Source organism: Schistocerca americana, chromosome X (genome assembly GCF_021461395.2).
Source record: "Schistocerca americana isolate TAMUIC-IGC-003095 chromosome X, iqSchAmer2.1, whole genome shotgun sequence".
Lineage (NCBI taxonomy): Eukaryota > Metazoa > Arthropoda > Insecta > Orthoptera > Acrididae > Schistocerca > Schistocerca americana.
In genome coordinates, this window is record NC_060130.1 from 758,396,823 (window position 1) to 758,424,770 (window position 27,948).

Below are 27,948 nucleotides of genomic sequence, written 5' to 3' on the forward strand. Positions count from 1 at the left end.
GACAAACCAGCCTCCTTGTGAAGCACCGGCCAGCTGCCGGCCACCTCGCTTGTTCGACATCACAAACAACTCTTTCCTGTGTCCGTCCAAACCACCTTCCCAATGATAATATGCACGGTTCTAAAATCTTACGTACCAGTATTAACCTTAATATGTTGATATTAGTATCGTTCTGTCAAATGGCTATCTCTATCCGCGTGGTATTTGTCATATATTGCCGGCCGGAGTGGCCGAGCGGTTCTAGGCGCTACAGTCTGGATCCGCGCGACCGCTACGGTCGCAGGTTCGAATCCTGCCTCGGGCATGGATGTGTGTGATGTCCTTAGGTTAGTTAGGTTTAAGTAGTTGTAAGTTCTAGGGGACTGATGACCTTAGAAGTTAAGTCCCATAGAGATCAGAGCCATTTGAACCATTTTTGTCATATTATTGTCTGAATAAATATCATGTAAGGTGCTAAAATCTGCCACCTTACAAGCGTCATCGAACAAATGACCTATAAAACTGCAGGAGACGGGACCTGTCAGCTCCCCACGTATTCCCGCCAAGGCGTTTCAAAATATTCACTGACTGGAAGCCCTTAATTCGTAGGTCTTTCAGGTGTGGGAGCCAAGTTAATTTCGAGTAAAATAATAAACCCAAAAATTGCACAGTGTCTTGAAAACCTAATATCTTGTTCCCCATTGTGAGCACTCGTTGGTTAAAACTCCGACGAGCACGGTTAAAATTGACACATGCAGTCTTCTCTGGTGAGAACCGAAAAGCAGTTGTCCGGGTACAGGTTTCCAGCCTCTTAATGGTCAGAGGAAGAGTAGAAGATTGCAAAGTTATTCACAAACAAAGAGAATTGGACTGGGCTCCTGACTGCGGAGGAAATGACATTGATAGCGATGGCAAACAATGTGACATTGAGGACACTGCCCTGGGGCACCCCATTCTCCTGAACATAGCAATGAGACATGGCATCGCCAATGCGATAGTGAAAACGCCGGTCCTCGAGAAAGGATTGGATACGAAGCGGCAGGCGTCCACATAGTCCGCATTCATGAAGTTGGCGAAGTATGTTGTACCTCCAAGTAGTGTCATATGCTTTTATAGAGGGCAAGAAACAAACAAACCAAATGGTTTCGGCGTAAGAAGGACTCCTGTATTGCTGTCTCCAGTAGAATTAAGTTGTCAAGGGTGGAACGGTTGCGCCTGAAACGGCACTGGGAGCGGGTCAGGTGTTCTCGGGAATCGAGCAGCCAGACGAGGCGGCGGTTGACCATGCGTTCGAGAGTCCCACCCATACAACTGGTAAGGGCGACACTTCGATAACTGTTAGGGGCGCTATGGTCCTTGCCTGGTTTCCAGAATGGAATTAATATTGCCTCCTTTCAAGTCGTGGGGCACTGTCCATCAAAAAAGATTTGATTGAAACAAGAGAGGATGTGTTCTTTCACTTCGGGACACAGATGACAAAGCATGGTATAATGGATCTCATCAGGTCCTGGAGCAGTGTCTCTGGCGGCAGACAAAGCTGATTCCAGTTCCCACACTGAGAACGGAAGATTGTAGACTTCCTCATTATGCGAGAAGAAATTGAGCTTCCTTATCTCTGCAGTCCTACGGAACACCTGAAAAGCGGGAGTTCGTCTGGATGACGTAGTAATAGTAAAGAAGTGTTCAGCTAAAACCTGAGCCATATCTTCTGTATACTTGTCGACCTGTACTATGATAAGACAGCACATACACTCCTGGAAATTGAAATAAGAACACCGTGAATTCATTGTCCCAGGAAGGGGAAACTTTATTGACACATTCCTGGGGTCAGATACATCACATGATCACACTGACAGAACCACAGGCACATAGACACAGGCAACAGAGCATGCACAATGTCGGCACTAGTACAGTGTATATCCACCTTTCGCAGCAATGCAGGCTGCTATTCTCCCATGGAGACGATCGTAGAGATGCTGGATGTTGTCCTGTGGAACGGCTTGCCATGCCATTTCCACCTGGCGCCTCAGTTGGACCAGCGTTCGTGCTGGACGTGCAGACCGCGTGAGACGACGCTTCATCCAGTCCCAAACATGCTCAATGGGGGACAGATCCGGAGATCTTGCTGGCCAGGGTAGTTGACTTACACCTTCTAGAGCACGTTGGGTGGCACGGGATACACGCGGACGTGCATTGTCCTGTTGGAACGGCAAGTTCCCTTGCCGGTCTAGGAATGGTAGAACGATGGGTTCGATGACGGTTTGGATGTACCGTGCACTATTCAGTGTCCCCTCGACGATCACCAGTGGTGTACGGCCAGTGTAGGAGATCGCTCCCCACACCATGATGCCGGGTGTTGGCCCTGTGTGCCTCGGTCGTATGCAGTCCTGATTGTGGCGCTCACCTGCACGGCGCCAAACACGCATACGACCATCATTGGCACCAAGGCAGAAGCGACTCTCATCGCTGAAGACGACACGTCTCCATTCGTCCCTCCATTCACGCCTGTCGCGACACCACTGGAGGCGGGCTGCACGATGTTGGGGCGTGAGCGGAAGACGGCCTAACGGTGTGCGGGACCGTAGCCCAGCTTCATGGAGACGGTTGCGAATGGTCCTCGCCGATGCCCCAGGAGCAACAGTGTCCCTAATTTGCTGGGAAGTGGCGGTGCGGTCCCCTACGGCACTGCGTAGGATCCTACGGTCTTGGCGTGCATCCGTGCGTCGCTGCAGTCCGGTCCCAGGTCGACGGGCACGTGCACCTTCCGCCGACCGCTGGCGACAACATCGATGTACTGTGGAGTCCTCACGCCCCACGTGTTGAGCAATTCGGCGGTACGTCCACCCGGCCTCCCGCATGCCCACTATACGCCCTCGCTCAAAGTCCGTCAACTGCACATACGGTTCACGTCCACGCTGTCGCGGCATGCTACCAGTGTTAAAGACTGCGATGGAGCTCCGTATGCCACGGCAAACTGGCTGACACTGACGGCGGCGGTGCACAAATGCTGCGCAGCTAGCGCCATTCGACGGCCAACACCGCGGTTCCTGGTGTGTCCGCTGTGCCGTGCGTGTTATCATTGCTTGTACAGCCCTCTCGCAGTGTCCGGAGCAAGTATGGTGGGTCTGACACACCGGTGTCAATGTGTTCTTTTTTCCATTTCCAGGAGTGTATAAATGCTCTTAAGGACAAGATATATAAAGTAAAGAAACATATTAACATCTCGGTGGAAATGAATGAAAGTTCGGAAGCATGTCGACGGAGGTCCCTCAGTTGGGCACAGAAAGCATGGTGTGACGTCAGCGTGATTATAGCGCCAAATGTGGCTATCCCCACAACAGGAGGCAGTTGAAGGAACGGGAAAAGACAGTGTGTGTCAGCGAGTAGTTACGGTGCACTATGGTACTATTCTTCATTATAACATAGTACGGAGACAACATTTCGATGACTTCATCCGAGGAAGAATCATCGGGAAACTGGAAGAACAATGAGGTGTGACGAGCGTAGTCCAGGACTTTGGTATCGCACACAGCCCTGTTTCAAGCGCATGAGAAGCGTTCCGAACCACAGACTCTGCCCCCGAAGGAGAGAAGGGGGTCGAATACGGTCAACTACAGCTACATTGTGCAACAGGTAATAAGGGACTAACATCAAACAGCGGTTGCAACTGGAACCCCATTAAACAGGACTGCAAGGCATACAATATTATACTCAACAGTGGCACGTCAACTGCAACGGGGTAGTCTCTCTCCCTGACGACCAGACTGTCGTACCTTCATATGGTGAGAGCTGGGAATCCTAAATGCATCTAGGAACATGTCGAACATAATTTTGGTGGTCCAGGTGTTATGGTGTGAGGAGGCATAATGATGCATGGCCGTAACAACTTTTCTTTGAATCTTTGATCACGGTTCAATCACCGATCAACTTTATTCCAGATGTGCGTCTTTTCTGGAGTGCATTCATTTTTATGGATGACACTATGCGACCCCATCAAACTACGAAGGTGGAGGAGCTCTTGGAACTGGCCTATCCGTTTCCATGATTTAAATCTGATCGCGCACTATGCGGTGCGTTGGGGAGACGGATTGCAGCACATCCACACGCACAAATGACCACCCAGCAGTTGAAACTTCCTGGCAGATTAAAACTGTGTTCGCAGAAGGGCTTCTGGGAAGTTCGGAAGGTAGGAGACAAGGTACTGGCAGAATTGAAGCTGTGAGGCCGGGTCGTGAGTCGTGCTTGGGTAGCTTAGTTGGTAGAGCACTTTCCCGCGAAAGGCAAAGGTCCCGAGTTCGAGTCTCGGTCCGGCACACAGTTTTAATCTGCCAGGAAGTTTCATATCAGCGCACACTCCGCTGCAGAGTGAAAATCTCATTCTGGAAACGTCCCCCAGGCTGTGGCTAAGCCATGTCTCTGCAATATCCTTTCTTCAAGGAGTGCTAGTTCTGCAAGATTCGCAGAAGAGCTTCTGTGAAGTTTGTAAGGTAGGAGACGAGATACTGGCAGAATTGAAGCTGTGAGGACGGCTCGTGAGTAATGCTTGGATAGCTCAGTTGGTAGAGCACTTGCCCGAGAAAGGCAAATGTCCCGAGTTCGAGTCTCGGTCCGGCGAACAGTTTCAATCTGCCAGGAAGTTTCATATCAGCGCACACTCCGCTGCAGAGTGAAAATCTCGTCCTGGCACCCAGCAGTTGTCAGCCGCGCTGGTGCAGGAATGGAACACCCTACCGCAAGAACTCCTTATTAAACTTGTGGCCAGCATGGGAGCACGTTGCAGAGCACGCACTGTCGTCCGTGATGATCACACATCCTATTAAGAATCGTGTACAACCTTTTGTAATGTCCAGAGGACCTTCATAAATCACGGTGACTTCAGTAATTATTTTCTTTGAATAAGCATGTCATTTCTGTTCGTCCCATTGCGTATTTATTTCATATACCTTCTGTACTGTACTATACTATAACAGTTACTGCTATGTATGGTCAGCGTTTGAACGAGGTATGTTAGTTGACAGTGGCACATTATGTGGAAGTTACTTTCGTCCGTACGTTTTGCGCACTAGTGTAGTATAGCGAAATCCATGGTGGTTTCTACAGGATAAGTCGTTTCCAAAACGTTATAATGTGCGATACATATAAACGTTCTATAATTCTACAACCGATTGTCGTTAGCTATATGGGCCTTAGTAATGCGTACCGCTCTGACTGTCCTTCCTGAAGAAGGAGTTAGCCAGCGCCATTTTGCAAGCGCCTAGAACGCTTCGTTTCCTAAGCGCTCTATGAGAAATTCCATCTTTAGCCTTCTTCCCTCTGTGGTCGTGTTTACTATGTGGGCTGTAACCCCTAGTTTAAATGGTTCAAATGGCTCTAAGCAGTATGGGACTTAGCATCTGAGGTCATCAGTTCCCTAGACTTAGAACTACTTAAACCTAACTAACCTAACACACACATCCATGCCCGAGGGAGGATTCTAACCTGCGACCGTAACAGCAGTGCGGTTCCGGACTGAAGCGCCTAGAACCGCTCGGCCACAGCAACCCCTAGTCATTGGATATAATTCTCTCTGAAATGTGGAAAGAAATGGATTTTACTCCGTTTCAAAGTAACCGCTTCTTCCCGCATCATAAGCTATTAACGGAAACCATGGTATATCTAAAACAGGATTCGAATTTGAACCACTGTTCTCTCGATATAGAGCGTTTCAGAGAGGCACAGACGTAAGTGTTCCCTGCGCCGAGATTTTCAGCTCCTTCGTATGTTGTCTTCACCCCATTCACATTAGAATGCAGTACAGACGCCATAGTATGCCAAGTTACGCTCACGAGGTGAATACTGTAAGTGCCATAACACGATTTCTCAGAAACTTCGCTCAGTGGAAGAGGGGTCTAAATATGCGAATACGTTTTTCGGTTTATGCGCGGATACTCGACTGCTGCTGAAAAAACCACCGCGAAGGTTTTCGACGTAATTCAGATGCATTTCAGCGCACGAGAAGCTCACATAGTGAATAGCGTCGCAGCCTTTCACTTTTGCGTCTCATGTTCGAAATCCGAATATTGTTTTTATTTTATTTTCATTTATCTACTATACGAATGTTTCTTATCAAGTTAGGAGATACAAGAGAGTTAACTTAATTGTAAAATTATAACTGGGTTTCACAATATGTATCATTCATTCATTATTGAATGTATATGTGTGTATGGTATATTCAGGGCTTACAATCTTTTTAAATTCTCATATTTTAATTTTTAGTTTTTATATCAATTCTTATATTTCATTCTTACGTATTTTCTTCAAGAAGATCTGGCGCAATCCCTTGGATGACACCGATAATTAAAATTCCGAACACCACAAGCATCGCGCCAAGGCAGGTTTGCAACACCGACATTTCTTGGGTTTACCACACTCGGGAAAGAATCCTCGTCATCACTGCTCAAGATTTACCACTTTGGCAATAGTTTCGGGGCAGACCAAGAATAACAGACAACATTTCCGAAAACTGGCGTTTGCTATTGATTACGAACAGGAATTTCATTGAGAACAATTTCAAATAATTTTTCCATTCACCTAAGGACAACGCTATTTCAGTATACATTGGAAAACATCTGCGTAGTAATCCTCTATAGCGATGGGTAGGTAAATGAAAAAAATAAATAAATGAAATAAATAAGAGCAATAATCGGGTTTCGGACACGGGATGCAAAAGTGAGAGGCTGCGACGGTAGCCACTGTGCCACTAGTTGGGCTAGGCTTGTCACGCGTTAAAGGACATCTACATTACGTCGAAAACTTTGACGGTCGTTTTCTCAGAAACAGTCGGATAAGCCGAGACACGTGTTCGCTTATTTGGACCCCTCTTCCACTGAGCGAAGTTTCTGAGAAATCGGGTCATAGCACTTGCTGTGTTCTCCTCGTGAGCAGTAAAGAAATGTTAGTCATGCCTTTAAAAGAGCGCACTCGTCGCTTTGGAACGCTGTAGATAGGTATGAATAGTGCCATGCGGTCGTGTGACCGTCCGTCACTGATTAAAGTCATGGCAGTGAAGTACTTGCCAGTCGGTTGTATGGGATTAGCACAGTAAGATGAATCGACGTGGAGACGTCACGGAATGGCAGAAAACTGCCGACTTCGGGCGTACCTGTAGACACAAGTTTAATGATTTACTTGACTAGTTGTTATACCAATGAGGACTGTCCAGCGAGTCTAGGACTGGTGTACCACTCGCAGCCCTGTACCACGGCGTAAGAACAGTGGGCGTAAAAGGATCCCAACCGGCAGGGACTGGAGTAAAGTGCCACGCCTTCTCAATGGCAGTCGGTTTTAAACCCGAGCAGAATTGCAACTGTAATTGAATGCAGGACTATCTCAACCAGTTTCCAAGCGATCGTTGCGAAGGGATTGTATGCAATGCATATTTCTTGTAGCGTACCTCGCAATATGTCATTGCTTATAGCAGCACATAAACGTGCGCGTCTTCATTGGGCAAAACAACGCAGAAAGTAGACAATAGTTGACTGGAGCCATGTAGTGTGGCCCCATGAGTTGCGGTTTTGCCGATTTTCAATTGATGCAGGGCGTCGAATGCATCGACGGCCTAATGAGGAGTTGAGCCCACAGTGAATGGGGGATGCAGTTTAGGCTGGAGATGGTTCTGCGATGTTTTGCAGGTGTTTTTCGTATCATGACTTTGGCCTGCTTGCAACGACGCGGATATGTGTTCGTCCCACAGAAAATGTCCACTCAACCTTCGGTTATACCTTCTTCTGCAGTCCAATCCACGCGCTTGTCCTGTTAGGAGACGAATAGTGTTTCCCTACTGGAGAAGCTGTAGTAGAACTAGTAGCGTCACACGATTCTAAAGGGCGCGTCAAGTTTTCCTTTATCAGATAAATTGAGCAACTGAGTAAAAGTCAAGTCTTCGAATGAAATTTGAACTATATTCACGCTTCTTTGGTACAAAAAACCGCCAAATCCGTGCAAATTAGAACTTATAGTTTCGCCATCACGGTCACTCTTATTCAGCCAGCTTATAGTATTTACCGAACCTGTTACCGGAAAAATTACAGAACGGATTGTCTGTAACAGAATGCACGCTCAAATATTTCGCAACTCGAGCCATTTGACCATGTAGTTCTCGGTCCTAACTTGCACAATGCTCCACGCGGAATTTAGTTAGTTCAAAAGCCACAGCTCACATATTAAAGCCAGAATTTCGCGCCTTCGTCTTTATTACTGCCCGCGATTACTTCATGGCACTCAACGGTCAATTTAAACGCTAATTACTCAAAATTATTACATATACTCAGAGCTCCTGATACACTCGTCCGATCGTTATGGTGTCTGAGCTTCGAACTGAACGTAGACTCCAGAAAGCAATTCTTTAGCTCACAAAACGCGCGCGAATGTGTTCTCTTGTCCTTGGCTGGAAAACGTTGCAGCTAATGATATGTCAGTGTAAACCCGCGCTATTCAGCTTTTTCACACTGGACCAATCGCAACTTAATAGTTTTTGTAAGCAGTTTATTAAAAGAACAAATTTATAAAATCCACAAATATCAAAATAAAAGCCTCTTTAGACAACTGAATTACCATAAAATGTCTCTTCTTTCCTCATGCCATAAACTGGCGAATTACACTTTACAAGTTTCCCCTGAGCTTATGATTCACTCTCTCTGTACAAATACGTCTGCAACAGTACCTTTTCCTCAGTTAATAGTCAGCACAATATTCATTTATTGTATTACCTGGGATTCGCACTTTCATTCACACTAATAAGTAAACACATTAAATCAACAATAATTGATAAAAAACGTAATATAGTTTCATTTCCAAATACATGGTTTTGACTACATACAAGGGAAACTCCCCAGCGCACACCCCTCACATTTAGCGGTAAAATGGCTCAGTGGATAGCTTGTCAAAAACTGAACACAGATCAGGCACGAAAACAGGAAAAAAGAAGCAAAATATAAACGGTGAGCGGTCAAAGCTCAAGATCTGCAACACCGAGTGCATTGTAAGACCTTCGACGTCGTCGTTGTGTGGTCACGATGTTGGACTATAAAACGGGAAATCCGTGTTCAGATCTCCCTTTGCACCATTTTGTTTTCTCCACAAAATTATGAACTTTCCGTCCGGTCATTGGCGTGTCTGTTCTCCTTCTGTAGTCTTGGCAATTGTGGTACTGCACATTGGTTACAAAATATGAGTCATGTGGTAAAAATACACTACTGTCGCAAGTAAATGCGATAAATAGTGAGAGCAAGCGAGGTGATGCATAGACCTCTCACAGAAATGAAAACAAGAAATAAGCGGGTGTGAACTGTTACAACAAAGGACTTCAAGAGTCAAACTTGCAAAACGGAACGCAAGAGTCGTAACATGTGATACTTGTATAGAACAAATAGGAGATATGTACGTCTGGAGGTTCCTTCGTCACTCCCGCTGTTGCAAACGGAGGTTATACGACGACACAGACACAACTTTGAATAAGCAAACAGATACGTCAGTGATCACAGGGTCAGTTTGTAGTTTTGTGATTAAAAACAAAATGGGTGCACGAGGGTGATGTGAACACGGATCTTGTGCTTCGTAACCCAACACCTTGACCACACACCCAGGACGCCGCTGTTATTGACGATCTTTCGATGTTGCTCTCCTTGACCTTCGACCGTACACTGTTTCTATTTTGCTTCTTTTTTATCATAATACACAATACACCTTCTTCCTGTTTTCATGCTTGATCTGTGTTCAGGATTTGACGGGCTATCCACTGGACCATCTTATCACTAAATCTGAGGGGGAAGCGATGAGGAGTTTCCCTTGTTAAGATTTCATAGTGAGTAAGATGCTAACACGTTTCGGCCACAGCCGTCACTATTTTTGAACTGCTGCTGGATCGGAATGCACATAAGTTACAAAAGTTGTGACACATCGTCTGTATGAAGCTAACAGCTGTCGTCCGACTTATATAGGTACGATTCAAGGCACTACGTCCCACACACTTTCAGGTTACCGTTCATTTTGGAACATATTTTTGAAAATTTATCAATTTCATTAATTTATTTCTCTAATTGATGAAATTCATTATATAGTTTATTTAGTATGAGGTTCTGTCTATCTGTGCATGAGAAATGAAGATCAACAACAACACTTACTGCTATTACTACTACTACTACTACTACAACTACTACTACTACCACTTATGCTCCTATGAACTCCGACCCTTTCTTTGGAGGATGAGCTCCAGTGCACCATAGGGCAATGACACATATTTCCTGCTCGGTCACACCGACTTTATGCCTCATTTTATGCAGGACAAAAGTACCACACCCTACTATGTAGCCGGCCGGAGTGGCCGTGCGGTTCTGGGCGCTACAGTCTGGAGCCGAGCGACCGCAACGGTCGCAGGTTCGAATCCTGGCTCGGGCATGGATGTGTGTGATGTCCTTAGGTTAGTTAGGTTTAATTAGTTCTAAGTTCTAGGCGACTGATGACCTTAGAAGTTAAGTCGCATAGTGCTCAGAGCCATTCGAACCATAGCCTACTATGTACCACGTAACGGCAAAGCCGGAACACTAGTCTACTGTCCACAATTGCATGTCCTCCACTGTGACTCGTTCCATGCCGTCAACATGCGCCAGAAGTTGCTATTAGTTTCGAAATCTTATGAAACGCCACTCTAAATTAATACTTTGGAGTGAAAAAGATTTATTGCAGCTCCGAGAATCGTTACAAAATGGTTCAAATGGTTCTGAGCACTATGCGACTTAACTTCTGAGGTCATCAGTCGCCTAGAACTTAGAACTAATCAAACCTAACTAACCTAAGGACATCACACACATCCATGCCCGAGGCAGGATTCGAACCTGCAACCGTAGCGGTCACGCGGTTCCAGACTGAAGCGCCTTTAACCGCACGGCCACACCGGCCGGCAGTATCGTTACAAAGGCAGTTATTTATGTACTGATGCACCTGTATTAGTCTGAATATTTAATTAATTATTTACAGTGTTACTATTCACATATAGCGGTAGTTCTATGCCTTTACGATGATTACCTTGCGGCGTTAAAATGTGTTGTCCATTAGTGCACAGATGTAATCTCAAACTTAACGATATTAAGTAATTTACAGCTCTCAAATGTTGCCACTCCAGCGAATGGAGAAACTCAGTGTTTTCCGATTGTTGACAGAGGAAGCGTACTGCGTGACCATGTCGTGCGTGACGGCGGCGGCGTCGGTGCTGAGCCTGATGGACGAGACGGCGGACCCGTGTACCGACTTCTACCAGTACGCGTGCGGCGGTTGGGTGCGCGCCAACCCCATCCCCGACAGCAAGTCCATGTGGGGCACCTTCGTCAAGCTCGAGCAGCAGAACCAGCTCGTCATCAAGAACGTACTAGGTAAGCTATCAACCAAAAAATTCTAACCAGCTTTATTACAAGTGCATAGTTTGAAACATCAACATTTTTAAATCTTTAAAACGTTATACACTCCTGGAAATTGAAATATGAACACCGTGAATTCATTGTCCCAGGAAGGGGAAACTTTATTGACACATTCCTGGGGTCAGATACACCACATGATCACACTGACAGAACCACAGGCACATAGACACAGGCAACAGAGCATGCACAATGTCGGCACTAGTACAGTGTATATCCACCTTTCGCAGCAATGCAGGCTGCTATTCTCCCATGGAGACGATCGTAGAGATGCTGGATGTAGTCCTGTGGAACGGCTTGCCATGCCATTTCCACCTGGCGCCTCAGTTGGACCAGCGTTCGTGCTGGACGTGCAGACCGCGTGAGACGACGCTTCATCCAGTCCCAAACATGCTCAATGGGGGACAGATCCGGAGATCTTGCTGGCCAGGGTAGTTGACTTACACCTTCTAGAGCACGTTGGGTGGCACGGGATACATGCGGACGTGCATTGTCCTGTTGGAACAGCAAGGTCCCTTGCCGGTCTAGGAATGGTAGAACGATGGGTTCGATGACGGTTTGGATGTACCCTGCACTATTCAGTGTTCCCTCGACGATCACCAGTGGTGTACGGCCAGTGTAGGAGATCGCTCCCCACACCACGGTGCCGGGTGTTGGCCCTGTGTGCCTCGGTCGTAAGCAGTCCTGATTGTGGCGCTCACCTGCACGGCGCCAAACACGCATACGACCATCATTGGCACCAAGGCAGAAGCGACTCTCATCGCTGAAGACGACACGTCTCCATTCGTCCCTCCATTCACGCCTGTCGCGACACTACTGGAGGCGGGCTGCACGATGTTGGGGCGTGAGCGGAAGACGGCCTAACGGTGTGCGGGACCGTAGCCCAGCTTCCTGGAGACGGTTGCGAATGGTCCTCGCCGATACCCCAGGAGCAACAGTGTCCCTAATTTGCTGGGAAGTGGCGGTGCGGTCCCCTACGGCACTGCGTAGGATCCTACGGTCTTGGCGTGCATCCGTGCGTCGCTGCGGTCCGGTCCCAGGTCGACGGGCACGTGCACCTTCCGCCGACCACTGGCGACAACATCGATGTACTGTGGAGACCTCACGCCCCACGTGTTGAGCAATTCGACGGTACGTCCACCCGGCCTCCCGCATGCCCACTATACGCCCTCGCTCAAAGTCCGTCAACTGCACATATGGTTCACGTCCACGCTGTCGCGGCATGCTACCAGTGTTAAAGACTGCGATGGAGCTCCGTATGCCACGGCAAACTGGCTGACACTGACGGCGGCGGTGCACAAATGCTGCGCAGCTAGCGCCATTCGACGGCCAACACCGCGGTTCCTGGTGTGTCCGCTGTGCCGTGCGTGTGATCATTGCTTGTACAGCCCTCTCGCAGTGTCCGGAGCAAGTATGGTGGGTCTGACACACCGGTGTCAATGTGTTCTTTTTTCCATTTCCAGGAGTGTAGATCAATTCTCTTTAGCAATGTGAATGCTAAATACACTGCTGGCCATTAAAATTGCAACACAAGGAAGGATAGCAAGTACCGAGGGTTTTCTTATTGTGCGTACACGCAAGGACATAAAAAGAGGACTCACCACGAAGGAATTACCCGAATTGGACAGAAATCGGTAGATGTGGTGTACTTGTACAGACAAACAAATGATTACAATTTCAAAAAAACTGGATGATTTATTTAAGAGAAAGAGGTTAAACTGGGCAAGTCAATAACGCGTTGCTTACTTGTGATCCTTATGCAAGCAGCTATCGGATTGGCATTGACTGAAATATTGAAAAAGGTAGGAAGATTTATCTGTTTAGCAAAAGTGACAAAAAGCAGATTTCAGAGTACTGGACGGCTCAACACAAAAGTTTTATATCAAATACAGATAGTGTTGAGGATCAGTGGACAAAGTTCAAAACCATTGTAAAGTCATGCTCAAAAGTATCAGAACGACCTAAATTGCATTTCGCCTGATTCGCATGCAACCCACATAACGCAGCTGTCTAGCACGTCCTCTAATCGCTCCTTGGTACAGTGGTTTACCTATTGAAAATGGTTCCAACAAGTCACCACTAGAAAACACTACTCTGTATCGCAATAACTCAAGATGTAAAGTAATACTACGATACTACAAATATCAGGGAACACCTTATCACAGATAAGACTGTCCTTAAGGCTTGTAAGCTCACATTTATTATAATAAATGACATACCTGAAATGTTACCACTCTCATTATTAGGTCAGATAGGTAATGCACGTAATAAGTTCGTTGTATTCATGATATCCTCTTCAAAGTAACGTATCGTACTTATTATTTAACGCAAAGTGAGATTAAAAATTTAAGTTATTCACGAGCAGCTAGTTGAGAATGTGTATGAACTTCAAATGACACGACGAACCGTCTCGTTCTGCACATGGATTCAAACCCAGGTCATGCAGACTAAGCAAAGATTTCGTGAATGACGGAAACTAACAGTCATTCCTGATTAGGCATACAGAGACTGATATACCTCGACTTTAGACAGTATTAATTAGCAAATACCAACTTTAAATTACATAACGCAAACATTTTTAACGGACGCGAATTCCTACCCAGCACCTATTGTCCCTGTTAACGAACTACGAGAGATGTTAAATATTGCTTCTTAACAAGTAGCTTACTTGAATCGCCGTGAGGTAAAACTTTGTGTAGGACAGGGATTCGAACCCAGAACCTAATAAGATAGATATCGAAGCACAATCAACTGTGACATATCGCCTTTTCTCGTCAGTAGCTAGATTTTTTAACTGAAATGACGAGACGAAACATTAATTTTTTCCTTCCCAGGACTCCAACCCGGCACCTATCGCTGTTATATTCTAGAGAAAACGAACGTTAAATATGGGTTTGTTGCACCAGCAGCGGCATGTGAGCATGTTTGAACGAGAAACAATATGACGAAGAGTTCAGTGCTGACTGGGAATAGAGCTCCACATACATCGTTGTTGACTACACATAAAGAGACGTGAGCTACCGAATTTTTCTCCACCAGCATCTCGGAATAACATCCTTGAACTTACAGTGATCTCGCAAATAGTTCTGTGTCTCACTGGGAGTCAAAAACGTCATATATCGTTTGTGTTGACAACGAATGAAAATACATTAAACATCGAAATTATTATTCACCAGCAGAAAGGTGTTCTCATGGTAAAGCTTGATAATACATAATGAAATCTTTAGTGCCGGACCAGGATTCGAACCCATTCACGTGCAATATGTGGAGATGTTGACGAATCTGCAGCATTGAACAAACAACAAATTCTAGCCAAACTGTATTGTCACGAAGGGACCAAATTCCGCGTTAAGGGCGGTCTGAGTTGCGTTCCCAGTTCAGAACCAATTTTATCGACATACAGAAGCTCAGACAGAAAATGGAATAAGTGTCCTGTGAGCCTACATAGCGTTTGTTTTGTCACTAGAAATAAGTAACTAGTATAAGAAAGGTTACTGGTGATAGAGTTCCTACATGTCGCCACTCCAGACTTTATTGTGGCTCAACCTAACGTCTACTTGGCAGAGAAGGAATATCATTTTTAATGTGAATTTCAGACCACAATGCCATTATATCTTCTTCACTTGGTGTAGCCAGAAGAGAATGGAATCTGTCTCTCCTTATCTAAAATCACTGACCGAAGTTGGAACCGAACTCACACCGTAGATACATGAACCTATCATCAGCCGAACAGACCACCAAATCCTCTTCTCAGTGGCTCATTTTTCTATCGTAACGCCATTGTGCTACACTGGCTGAGAATTCTGACACACAGGCTCCCTGTATCAATTTGCTGCATGTTCAGTAAATTCATTTACTTGCTTGACCAAATCACCACGAACTAGCTGCCTCGGCTACCCAGTGCATACATTCAACTTTATTTTGTAATCACCAAAATAAAATCACGTAACTGCCAACAACACAGAACTTCCAACAGTGTAGGATGCAGAAATTTAAATGGAAGTGTTCCTTTCCACTTGAGCTACTCTATTGTGCTCTCTGTTGGTTGAAAACATCGTGCAGTGCAAAGGAAGAGGTATAACTGTTTGTCTCTCATGAGTATTGACTTGGCCATATGCATTATCCCACAGTGCTGTGGAATGCAGAACTTCTGGAAGAATTCTTGTTGACTTCTGGAGCTGTTACAGCAGCGTGTCAGGTAGTAGCGTAATGGTAAGTATCGCGCCTGGTAGTTAAGATGTCGCGAGTTCGAGTACATTCACTGCTATATTTTTTAAAACGCAGTCCTGCTGTCTGCTAAAGTAATCAGTCTAATGGAACTTGTAACATAATTCAATTCACTTCTCAAACCAAAATAGTCGTATGTGGAAGAAGGGCTAAATTCTGTAACATTTTGTTCATTTCAGGTTTAACAGACAGTAGACGCATTTCGAAACTTTTGTATTATGTATGGGTAGAGCGCATCGTGCCAAAATACGTCGGAAAAGTATTTTCTACATTAGCTGTCGTCTGGTAGTGGCATTTTATTCTTCTTCAAACCTTGTTTCAGAGCTTTAACTCAGAACAAGTTTTCTACATGCATGTAATCAATAAACAGCATGTGCATTTTCAGACTGTTATAGATAGAGATTTCGCATATATCGTTGATGATTAATTTCTCTCTCATGTTTACTATTGTTTTAAGAACGTTAAAGGAAACCTTACGAAAATTGTGAACTATAGTATAAAAAATGAAATAAAACTACCCACGATAAACTTACGACGAAAGTCTGTTTTAATAAAACTGAGTATACGAACACAAGCGTGCCTCTATCGTCACGAATTGGTAAAATACTACTCACCTGGATCTTGATTGGGTCTGTGTTTAATTGGTATGCTGTGTCATACTCAAGATGTATGCAAATGTGGCATTTCATAAATAAAGTTATGTATTCCTAGAAACCCAAAATTTGCTTGTCAGCAGCGGAAAGAGGCGTTACCTGTTGTGCAGCATTGTAAGTTTTTCACCATGAGCCGAAAGTATTTTTCTGAATTTTCATTAGTGATGTTTGATCTGACTGCTTGCAGCTCTTTCACAGAAGGGATAAAAACGCTACACTCAGTGAGACGGACTGTGGACCATAACAGACGTTTTTTCAGAGGACAGCACGTTACCACAGAGCTGGCAAATAAGTATCTCTCTTTGCTTCCTCTTACGAGACCAATAATGGCTAGAACTCGTAAACCGCTATTTGAAGGACGAGATTAGTTGTGATTTCCACCTGCAACGACTTTCCTGGGCTGAAAACCGTAAATTTGTAATCTTTTGTTACACCTCAAGCGATAATAACTCAGATTATTCAATGGAAATGACAGGTAAGATCATGTGAACTTTGAGGCTTAATTCCGTGCACACCAGGAAGTAACTCGTCAATCACAGAGTTGCCAAACATACATTGCATTGTTGCCAAATCTCAGTTACAATTCCAGCAGGATGAAGACGAACCGATGTGATCTTACAGCGGGCTGGGAAGTGACCATAGCTGGTGTCTCCAAGTCGCGGCTGCAACGGCCTGGAATACGTAATGCGTCTGATTCGCATTTCTGTAACTAGGTTTAGGGACTGGAGCGTAGTTACTAATAATACTCAGAACTGACTGCAAACCAAACATCATAAATCAGTAACTCTCATAGTTGTTTTTATATTTCATTCGTAAGTGTACTCAAAACTAAGAAACTCATTCACAGACGTTTTCATGCCTCGCCGATAGTCGAGCGCAACAACCAAATAAAAAAAAAAAAAAGAATGTGTGTGTGTGTGTGTGTGTGTGTGTGTGTGTGTGACAGAGAGAGAGAAAGAGAGAGAGAGAGAGGGATAAAAATCAAAAAGAATGAGAGAGAAAGAGAGTAAACAATTGTAAAGAAATTGAATCATGGTATGTAAAGAAATCTTTCATTAAAATGACACGTTCCACTTCATTACGAAATATCGCATTCGTGATTCATGAAAAAGGAATTAATCTAATGTAATCTAATCTAATCGTATTATATTGATGATTAGCCATGAAGAGTCATGAATTACCGAAATTTTTGCTAATACCAGTAACCAAATCTAAACGTGAAAATAAAAGACGACAGTTTTTGTAATAAACCGGGACTTTTATCAAGACCCTTTCTTCCCTGTTAACTAACCACGAAAGATGTCTGATATACCTCTATTCTGAAGTAACAAAGTGTGCATGCATTTAAAGATGAAGTGCATGATGTGAAGTTCTGTGACGGAGATACGAATCCAACACGTAATCGGATTGTTAACTAAGTAAAATCAAATGTTTCGTATCGGTTTGTCTTACCAACTGCTAGGTGTTTAAATCTAAAATAAGGATTCAAACTTTTGTGCCTAAGCGAAAATCGAACTGTACACTTACCGTGCATCCACGAATAAAGCATAAGTATCAGTTGCTTACTCACCAATATTAAGATGTGTGCCTGTTTGACCAGAAATAACGACACCTATTGCGATTTTTTGCAACACATGAACAGACATTAAAAATGTACGTTAATTTTCACAAACAGGCCGGTGTGCACGTGATGGGGCTTGAAATGAAATTATCAATATTTTTGTACTGGATCAGGATTCGGACCCACATACTTACCTTTGGAGGAGACCTAGAGAAGATTGCAGTCTTGAGAAAAGGAACGAAATGATTGAACTATACTGTTCCGAGAGATTCAGATCCTCGAAAGAGGAGATACGAATTCGAATCACAGTCCAGCACCAAATTTTTCATCGTCTCTAGTTCCATCAAGCACAAGTAAAGTAAGAGTCCTGTTCCTTTAAATGGCTATCGGTTCATCAAATCAAGTAAAATTTTCTAATGTAAGTTTACCATGGCTTCCGCTATGTCATTTCCCAACGTAAACCGGCTCTGCCCAGTTAGTAATGAAGGAACGTGATGTTTAATGCAGATTCTGGATTATAACGTCTTTCTCTTGATGTTACCAGGGCTAAAGTAAATCTGTTTGTGCCTCTTAAAAGTAAATGCCTGAACCCACGCATTGCACCTGTGATAGTTCGTTCCGCCAGACCATTGTGGCCACATTTCCCAGCCCCAGGAGTGTTCTGTAACAGATGATTTGCTTAGCTTACACAATTAGTCATGGTGGATAAAACGCGAGTCTATTAAATGGTTAAGTAGAATCAAGCTTCTGAAGCGGAGATTATGCTATTCTCATGTCAGCAGGATGTAAAGACTCTTCTAGGCTCCAGAGCTGAACAACAGTTCCTCCAGAACTTCTGCATACCACAGCACTGCGAGATAATGCAAATGACTGGGTCTAGACTTCTGAGAGAAACAGTTACAGCTTTTCTTTTGGGCTGCACGACGTTTTCAACAAACAGATAGCACAATAGAGTAGCTCAAGTGGAAAGGAACACTTCCAATTTAAATTTCTGCATCCTACACTGATGGCAGTTTTGTGTTGTTGGCAGTTGCGTGATTTTATTTTGGTGATTACAAAATAAAGTTGAATGTATGCACTGGGTAGCCGAGGCAGCTAGTTCGTGGTGATTTGGTCAAGCAAGTAAATGAATTTACTGAACATGCAGCAAATTGATACAGGGAGCCTGTGTGTCAGAATTCTCAGCCAGTGTAGCACAATGGCGTTACGATAGAAAAATGAGCCACTGAGAAGAGGATTTGGTGGTCTGTTCGACTGATGATAGGTTCATGTATCTATGGTGTGAGTTCGGTTCCAACTTCGGTCAGTGATTTTAGATAAGGAGAGACAGATTCCATTCTCTTCTGGCTACACCAAGTGAAGAAGATATAATGGCATTGTGGTCTGAAATTCACATTAAAAATGATATTCCTTCTCTGCCAAGTAGACGTTAGGTTGAGCCACAATAAAGTCTGGAGTGGCGACATGTAGGAACTCTATCACCAGTAACCTTTCTTATACTAGTTACTTATTTCTAGTGACAAAACAAACGCTATGTAGGCACACAGGACACTTATTCCATCTTTTGTCTGAGATTCTGTATGTCGATAAAATTGGTTCTGAACTGGGAATGCAACTCAGACCGCCCTTAACGCGGAATTTGGTCCCTTCGTGACAATACAGCTTGGCTAGAATTTGTTGTTTGTTCAAAGCTGCAGATTCGTCAACATCTCCACATATTGCACATGAATAGGTTCGAATTCTGGTCCGGCACTAAAGATTTCATTATGTATTATCAAGCTCTACCATGAGAACACCTTTCTGCTGGTGAATAATAATTTCGATGTTTAATGTATTTTCATTCGTTGTCAACACAAACGACATTTGACGTATTTGACTCCCAGTGAGAGACACAACTATTTGCGAGATCACTGTAAGTTCAAGGATGTTATTCCGAGATGCTGGTGGAGAAAAATTCGGTAGCTCACGTCTCTTTACGTGTAGTCAACAACGATATGTGTGGAGCTCTATTCCCAGTCAGCACTGAACTCTTCGTCATATTATTTGTCTTTCAAACATGCTCACATGTCGCTGCTGGTGCAACAAACCCATATTTAACGTTCGTTTTCTCTAGAATACAACAGCGATAGGTACCGGGTTGGAGTCCTAGGAAGGAAAAAATTAATGTTTCGTCTCGTCATTTCAGTTAAAAAATCTAGCTACTGCCGAGAAATGGCGATATGTCACAGTTGATTGTGCTTCGATATCTACCAGTTCGATTTTACACAGAGTACGCGAAGGAACTTGCCTTCCCTTCTTGCAGCGATGTACCGTAGGTCTCTAGAAGAGCGTAGTGTTCCAAAAGATTGGAAGAGGGCACAGGTCATCCCCGTTTTCAAGAAGGGACGTCGAACAGATGTGCAGAACTATAGACCTATATCTCTAACGTCGATCAGTTGTAGAATTTTGGAACACATATTATGTTCGAGTATAATGACTTTTCTGGAGACTAGAAATCTACTCTGTAGGAATCAGCATGGGTTTCGAAAAAGACGGTTGTGTGAATCCCAGCTCGCGCTATTCGTCCACGAGACTCAGAGGGCCATAGATTCGGGTTCCCAGGTACATGCCGTGTTCCTTGACTTCCGCAAGGCGGTTGATACAGTTCCCCACAGTTGTTTAATGAACAAAGTAAGAGCATATGGACTATCAGACCAATTGTGTGGCTGGATTGAAGAGTTACTAGATAGCAGAACGCAGCATGTAATTCTCAAAGGAGAGAAGCCTTCCGAAGTAAAGAGTGATTTCAGGTGTGCCGCAGGGGAGTGTCGTACGACAATTGCTATTTACAGTATATATAAATGACCTTGTTGATACCATCGGAAGTTCACTGAAGCTTTTTGCGAATGATGCTGTAGTATATCGAGAGATTGTAATAATGGCAAATTGTACTGAAATTCAGGAGGATCTGCAACGAATTGACGCATGGTGCAGGGAATGGCAATTGAATCTCAATGTAGACAAGTGTAATGTGCTGCGAATACATAGAAAGAAAGATCCTTTATCATTTAGCTAGAATATAGCAGGTCAGCAACTGGAAGCAGTTAATTCCATAAATTATCTGGGAGTAGGCATTAGGAGTGATCTAAAATGGAATGACCATATAAAATTAATAGTCGGTAAAGCAGATGCCAGACTGAGATTCATTGGAAGAATCCTAAGGAAATGCAGTCCGAAAACGAAGGAAGTAGTTTACAGTACACTTGTTCGCCCACTGCTTGAATACTGCTCACTGGTGTGGGATCCGTACCAGATAGGGTTGATAGAAGAGATAGAGAAGATCCAAAGCAGAGCAGCGCGCTTCGTTATAGGATGATAGATAGACTCTGGTGGAAGACTCTGCAAGAGAGACGCTCAGTACCTCGGTACTGGCTTTTGTTGATGTTTCGAGAACATATATTCACCGAGGAGTCAAGCAGTATATTGCTCCCTCCTACGTATGTCTCGCGAAGAGACCATGAGGATAAAGTCAGAGAGATTAGAGCCCACACAGAGGCATTCCGACAGTCTTTCTTTCCACTAACAGTACGAGACTGGAACAGAAGGGGGAGCCGATAGAGGTATTCAAAGTACCCTCCGCCACACACCGTCAGATGGCTTGCGGAGTATAGATGTAGATGTAGATTGATATAGTTGTTGGAAGTCGTCTTGAGGGTCAATTTCTGTACAATTGAAGAGGTGGATCGTCAAAATCCCGACATGGTTGGAGGGCCCTGCCAAATGTTCCGTACGTTCTCAGTTGAGGAAGATGCAGTGACTTTGCTGCTGAAGGTAGAGTTTGGCAAACACGAAGACAAGCAGTAGAAACTCTTGCTGTGTGCGGGAAAGTGTAAACCCAGGATGGCTTGCCATAAAGGGCAACGAAACGGGTCGTAGAATATCATCGACGTACCGCTGTGGTGTAAGGGTGCCGCGGTTGACAACCAAATGAGTCCTGATATGAAAAGAAATGTCACCCCAGACCATTACTCTCTGTAGGCGGCCTGTATGGTAGCTGACCCAATATGGTCTGACTGGGGTGTCATTTCTTTTCATAGCAGGACCCCTTTGGTTGTTATCCGGAACACCCATACAGCACAGCGGTACGTCGACGATATTATACCCTCCGTTTCGTTGCCCTCCATGGTAAGCCCTCCTGGTTTTACATTTCAGCAAAATAATGCCCGACTGCGCACTGCAAGAATTTCTACTGCTTGTCTTCGGGCTTGCCAAACCCTATCTTGGCTAGCAAGGTCGCCGGATCTCTCCCGTATTGCGAAAATTTGGATCATTATGGGCGGGCCCTCCACCCAGCTATTTTGACGATGTAACGCCAATTCGACAGAATTTGTCACGATATTCCTCAGGAGGACTTCTAACAACTCTATCAATCAATGCCAAGGCGAATAACTGCTTAACTGCTTCCACAAGGGCCATAAACGGACCAACGAGTTATTGACTTGCTGAATTTGTGGAGCTCTTTATCTTGAATGAATCATCCAAGTTTTCTGAAATTGTAATTATTGTTTTGTCTGTACATGTACATCACACCTAATAATTTCCGTCCGATTCTGATAATTCCTCCGTGGTGCGTCTTTTTTTTGTCGAAGAGTGTATGTAGTATAATGAAAAGAATTTATGATTAAATCTGTACGTGATTTTATGGTACACGACGTGTGAAATTTATAACCCAGAGGTACCAGCTCTTACAGCGGCAATGACTGTAGACCGACTGCGCATCGAGCTGAACTTAGCTTGATAGGCAGATATGTGTAGGAGAGTTGCCAAAATTGTGCCACTTTTGAGATTTTATTTATTATATCCTAAACAATAAGTTACAAAATTATTTAAACAATGCCATCCTCAGCTGGAGCATGTTGTTCTTGGCATCTGATTTAAAGAATGGAAATTCTGTGAAAAATAAACACATGACGCTCAGTTTTCGAAATGCCTGCAAGTGATACAAATTAGGAATCTGGTTGAATCAATATTGGGTGCATAAATTGTTCCATCCTTATAAACAATGTCCCTGAGCTTGCCCGAGCGAGGTGGCGCAGCGGTTAGCACACTGGACTCGCATTCGGGAAGACCACGGTTCAAACCCGCATCCAGCCATCCTGGTTTAGGTTTTCCGTGATTTCCCTAAATCGCTTCAGGCAAATGCCGGAATGGTCCCTTTGAAAGGACACGGCCGACTTCCTTCCACATCCTTCCCTAATCCGAAGGGGACCGATGACCTAGCTGTTTGTCCTCTTCCCCCAAATCAACCAACCAACCTGAGCTTGAAGGTATGTACTGGTCTATATTATGGAAATGCTCCATATTTTAATTCTTACATCACTACATGCAGATGTTACAAAATAACTTTTTCACTCTTTCACCCATCCATCCACACTGTCCATGAATTCACATTTTACATCTCATGCATCTGGTAATTTTTTCCATTAAATCAGGCTCGCACAACACACAATACCATTCCGCTGCTTTATAAATTAATTTCTTATGCTCTCCCTTTTCAGACGAATTTGTGGTTCTAGATTTATTCTGTTTTTCTTCGGTAAACTTTTGTTTTGCATAGAGTGCTCGTCAGTTCACAGGCTCCTTGGCTAGGCCTTGAAGGTTTTCTTGGAGCTTTCATCACTTCCCTCGGATTCGGTGATATTTCTTGGCTGGACGCCTTTGGCCCACTTTTTATCTTCCATGGGTTCATCTGCATTGAAACTGTGGAAGAATCCGCTCGCAGCTGCTGTGGCCGAGCGGTTCTAGGCACTTCAGTCCGGAACCGCGCTGCTGCTACGGTCGCAGGTTCGAATCCTGTCTCGGACATGGCTGTGTGTGATGTCCTTAGGTTAGTTAGGTTTAAGTAGTTCCAATTCTAGGGGACTGATGACCTCAGATGTTAAGTCCCATAGTGCTTCGAGCCATTTGAACCATTTTAGAATCCGCTTCTTTCTGCAATGTCGAAAGCAAGTTTTCTTACGTCCGACATGCATAAACTGAACAAAATCTTCAAATGTAAGAATACTCTTCCATTTCGTATTCAACTTCGTTGGAAGACATTTTTTCTGCGGGTTTTTATAAACCCGCTTGCATTTTTATTTTCAGCATGCCTCTCAACGATTGGCTTAGGCCTATTAAGTGCACGCACGTTCATTTAATCCATGATCCCCAGTTATATTGTTGCAATTACATGCTGTTCAAATGTGATCCACTTCCCATAATGCCTTTCTGTTACGATACTGTAATATAAAATAATTATTTAATTAATAACATGGGATAAAGAACGCATTAGAAAACTCACCACATCCTTGCAGAACATTATGCTGCACTAATGATGCTGCATGCATTTTTAAGGCTCACTATATGAGTAAGTTTATTAAACTGTACCGGTACAATATCGAAAATTTATACCGATAAATTATAGACAACGTCGCCATTTTCTCTTTGTTAGTTTCCTACAAACGAATCACAGATTTGGGACTGTCTGAAAGTAAGTTTAGTTCATGTATATTCAACCATAAATAAAACAATATGCTGGGCCTTACCTTACAACAGTAATTCTCTTCGCCAAGTCTACAAAAAGTTAGATGAAAATTATAACAGAATCTACGCGGTTTTCAGACTTTCTACTCCTGAATACACAGGACGCATAGCTGTCAATATGGCACAAAGAAGCACGTAGTTCACGCTGATCTCTGTAAATGTCGGATAGTACAGGAGGTACGAATTTTATAGCAGTAGTACAAATTAGGAGCCAGTAAAGTATACGCAACTCTCCCCTACGTCATTCCATGCCGCTTCAACTGTATGTCAGGATGTACAAATAGTAGTGGTTGAAGTGTGGTGGCCTGTCAATCACTCGGTAACCCAAGACCAGATGTATTCAATGGGCGGGAGATGTGATGAACGTACTGGCCAGGACAGCAGTTTAAAACCTTTTGTATCTGGTAGGTCAAAGCAGGTCAGCCAATATGGGATCTTGAGCTGTCTTGTTGAAATATGTGACGACTGCTGCCCGAAATACCGGCTATACGAAATAGGGGCGGTCGTATTGTGCAACCAATGGCATCGCTTTCCATCATGCCATTTTCTGGGTCCGTATCTAGATGATGAATTAAATCTGGCAACGTTCCGTTCGTTCTCTCTGGAGATTCCAAAAGCGGGTATGTCCATCGTGTCTCTGTATGCAGAGCCGGGACTCCTCTGAGAAGATGACGCGGTGTCACTTTTGCGTCCAGTGTTGTTCGGAGTACCACTCTCGGCGCATCTCTCTCTCTGATGGCGCGTCAAGGGAAGCAGCAACAATGATGCTGTTCTGACAGTCCGTGGTGCCTCAGACGTAGTCGCATTGTCTGTATGGGTACTTGTCTTACTGCAAACAAGCCCATTTCCTAACTCAGGTATGTAACGTGGATGTTTGATCCTGCAGAGCGGTGCAACAGTCGTTTTTACTGCTCTTGAGCGTCCGGCCGAGTGCAGTCGTCTTTGTAACACGATATTTAAGCAGCGTACCTTACCGTCTCTGTTGATCAGCCAGTCGGCCACTCGAATTTCAATAACCTCCTTCAGAGCACAGACCCAAAACGATAAGGTCTGTCTTCACACTTCAGTTTCTTCATATTTCATTGAGTCCCCAGAGCCGTGCGATGTTCTGCAGTCGCAGATTTTGTTGGTTCTTAAGTTCAGTGTGTCTTCTGTGTTCCTTACATCTTTCTTCGGCTGTCCGCTCAATCTGCCCGATGTATGCCTTAATGCATTTATGTGGAGCACGGTAAACACCCGTTTTACGGTGTCCCGAGTCGTCTTTCAATTTTGACACAGCCTGTATCATTCAACACACTGTCCGCCCCGGTAGCTGAGCGGTGGCCGGCACGGTAGCTCAGCGTGTTCGGTCAGAGAGCCGGTTGGCCTCTATAATAAAAAACTGAGTGGAAGGATCAACCACCGAACTTGAACAGGATGTCTTGCTACGTCCGCAACAACCAAACACAACGATAAAAAAAAAAAGTGGTCAGCGTGACGGATTGCCGTTCTACGGACCCGGGTTCGATTCCCGGCTGGGTCGGGATTTTCCTCCGCTCAGGGACTGGGTATTGTGCTGCCTTCATCATCATTTCATCCCCATCTGGAGCGCAGGTCACTCAATGTGGCGTCGGATGTAAGAATACCTGCACAAAGGCGGCCGGACCTGCTCTGCCAATCGCTGATTTCCATTTTTCCATTCAACACACTTTAAGTTACCACCTGTCGGCACGTCTTGCTCCCTCAAACCTCTCTTTAAATCCTTTGTTGTATATAAATAGTCCCACACTCAGGGAATGAGTGTAGGGGAAGCAGATGCAGGAATCATGCACCGCCGCTCATGGCAAGATCCTAGTGGAGGTGGTTTGCCGTTGCCTTCCTCCGACCTGCTATGAAGTGTCAAGTGTCTGTCTGTATCCAGAGGATGACTGGGATGAGCGTTTGTACAGTTGGGTTTGTGTTGTCATGGATGAAGGGTATGGAGAGGGGCCGCTGAAACTAAGGTCACAATCCGACGGACGGATCGCCACCAGAAGTGTCACATGCCCTCACTATATGAGACACTGCGGAGAGGTTTGGAATTTAATCCAGGACGTTGGCGCAAAGGCTGGTGGTCAGACTCTTTACGCTACCTCCTCTCCTGCCCTTGCGGCCAAATACTGGCAGTGAAAATTTCACCAAGCACCAGGAGACGAACCAACTTGCCTCTGATTTGGGCGCCACTGCATAGGCGTGCGTTAACGACGCAGGCTATCGAATCAGATTTGTTTTATATATGTTTCCTTATACATTTGTCTAAAGAAATCCGCTCACGGTGAGCTAGAGCACAATGATGAAACACACTGTACCCGCTCTTGTTGCATAACTGAATAGGAAATGAACCCTTTTAAGCCACACATTTCTCTGTAGCAAGAGCACACATTTGATTCAGTGACAATAGACATCAAAACGGGGAAACGCTTTTACGAAAAAAGTGACTTCATGAATGATATGCCAAGAGTTCTACGTAATAATGAATTATTCAGATGTCGGTCGCTGTAAGAAGGATAATCCAGGACCACTCAACCCAAGTGCCGCAACAATGCCCTACTTAAGGTCCCGAACTGCCACTCAGTGACTTTCATCTTTATTTACATATTTTCTCAGGTTCAGGATATGTTGTGCCATCTGACTGAAAGCTACTTGGTCAAGGAACGAGACATTGGATACACACTTCGTAAAACTCCACATAACAGTTGATACATAAAAAAATAAAAGAAAAAATGAAAAGAAAATATAAACAAACGAAACAAGGAATATTTTTCAACGTTTTACGCAACTGAGCGTACAGTATAGCGGAATACTCATAACCGTTGAAATAAAATCTAGGATAGAGCAAAGTTGGTTCTGTAAAGAAGCCTTTCAACTTAGCATTAAAAATATGAACTCTATGACTCTTGCGTCCCATTGCGAATATTGAGCTTGCATATTTTTTTCTGTATAACGGTAAGAAGTGTTACTGAAGTAAATATGGTGATGATAATAATGATATTTGTTCATCATTTCAGTATTTTGTAGAAGGATATGGACAAGTCACTTAAAAAATAAGTGTGCAGAGTGACTATAATGTAGCAGCGAAATAAATTTTCGTCTGAATTGTATACAAATACACGTACAATGAAAATCTTACACTGTATCACATATCTCATCACTTCTAGAGAGAGTCTCTCTCTCTCTCTCTCTCTCTCTCTCTCTCTCTCTCTCTCTCTCTGTCTCCCCCCTCCAACTCTCTCTCTTTTTCCTTTCTCTCGCTCACTCTCTCTCTCACGTACCTACCAATCACACACACACACACACACACACACACACACACACACACACACATACAAACAAACAAATATCTAACAAGTTCTCTCTCAGTGAATGTTGTAATTGTTTCTAAATCATAAAGAAGTATAAGAGCAAGGGATAACAATACTGCAGTAAGTATTAGATGCTTGAAGATCACTCTACACTAAGTTCCCTAGCAGACATCAAAACCTGACGTGATACCCTTTGTATG

General features: G+C 44.2%; 1 protein-coding gene across 3 annotated transcripts in view; it reads left to right on the forward strand.

The window, feature by feature from the left end:
• LOC124555774 (endothelin-converting enzyme homolog) overlaps positions 1-27,948 on the forward strand; it is a 400,218-nt gene that overhangs the window by 244,727 nt on the left and 127,543 nt on the right. For all 3 annotated transcript variants that reach the window (XM_047129822.1, XM_047129823.1, XM_047129824.1), the window contains exon 4: positions 11,175-11,384. In XM_047129822.1, coding sequence (XP_046985778.1) covers positions 11,175-11,384 — 210 coding nt within the window. The remainder of the gene's footprint in view (positions 1-11,174; positions 11,385-27,948) is intronic.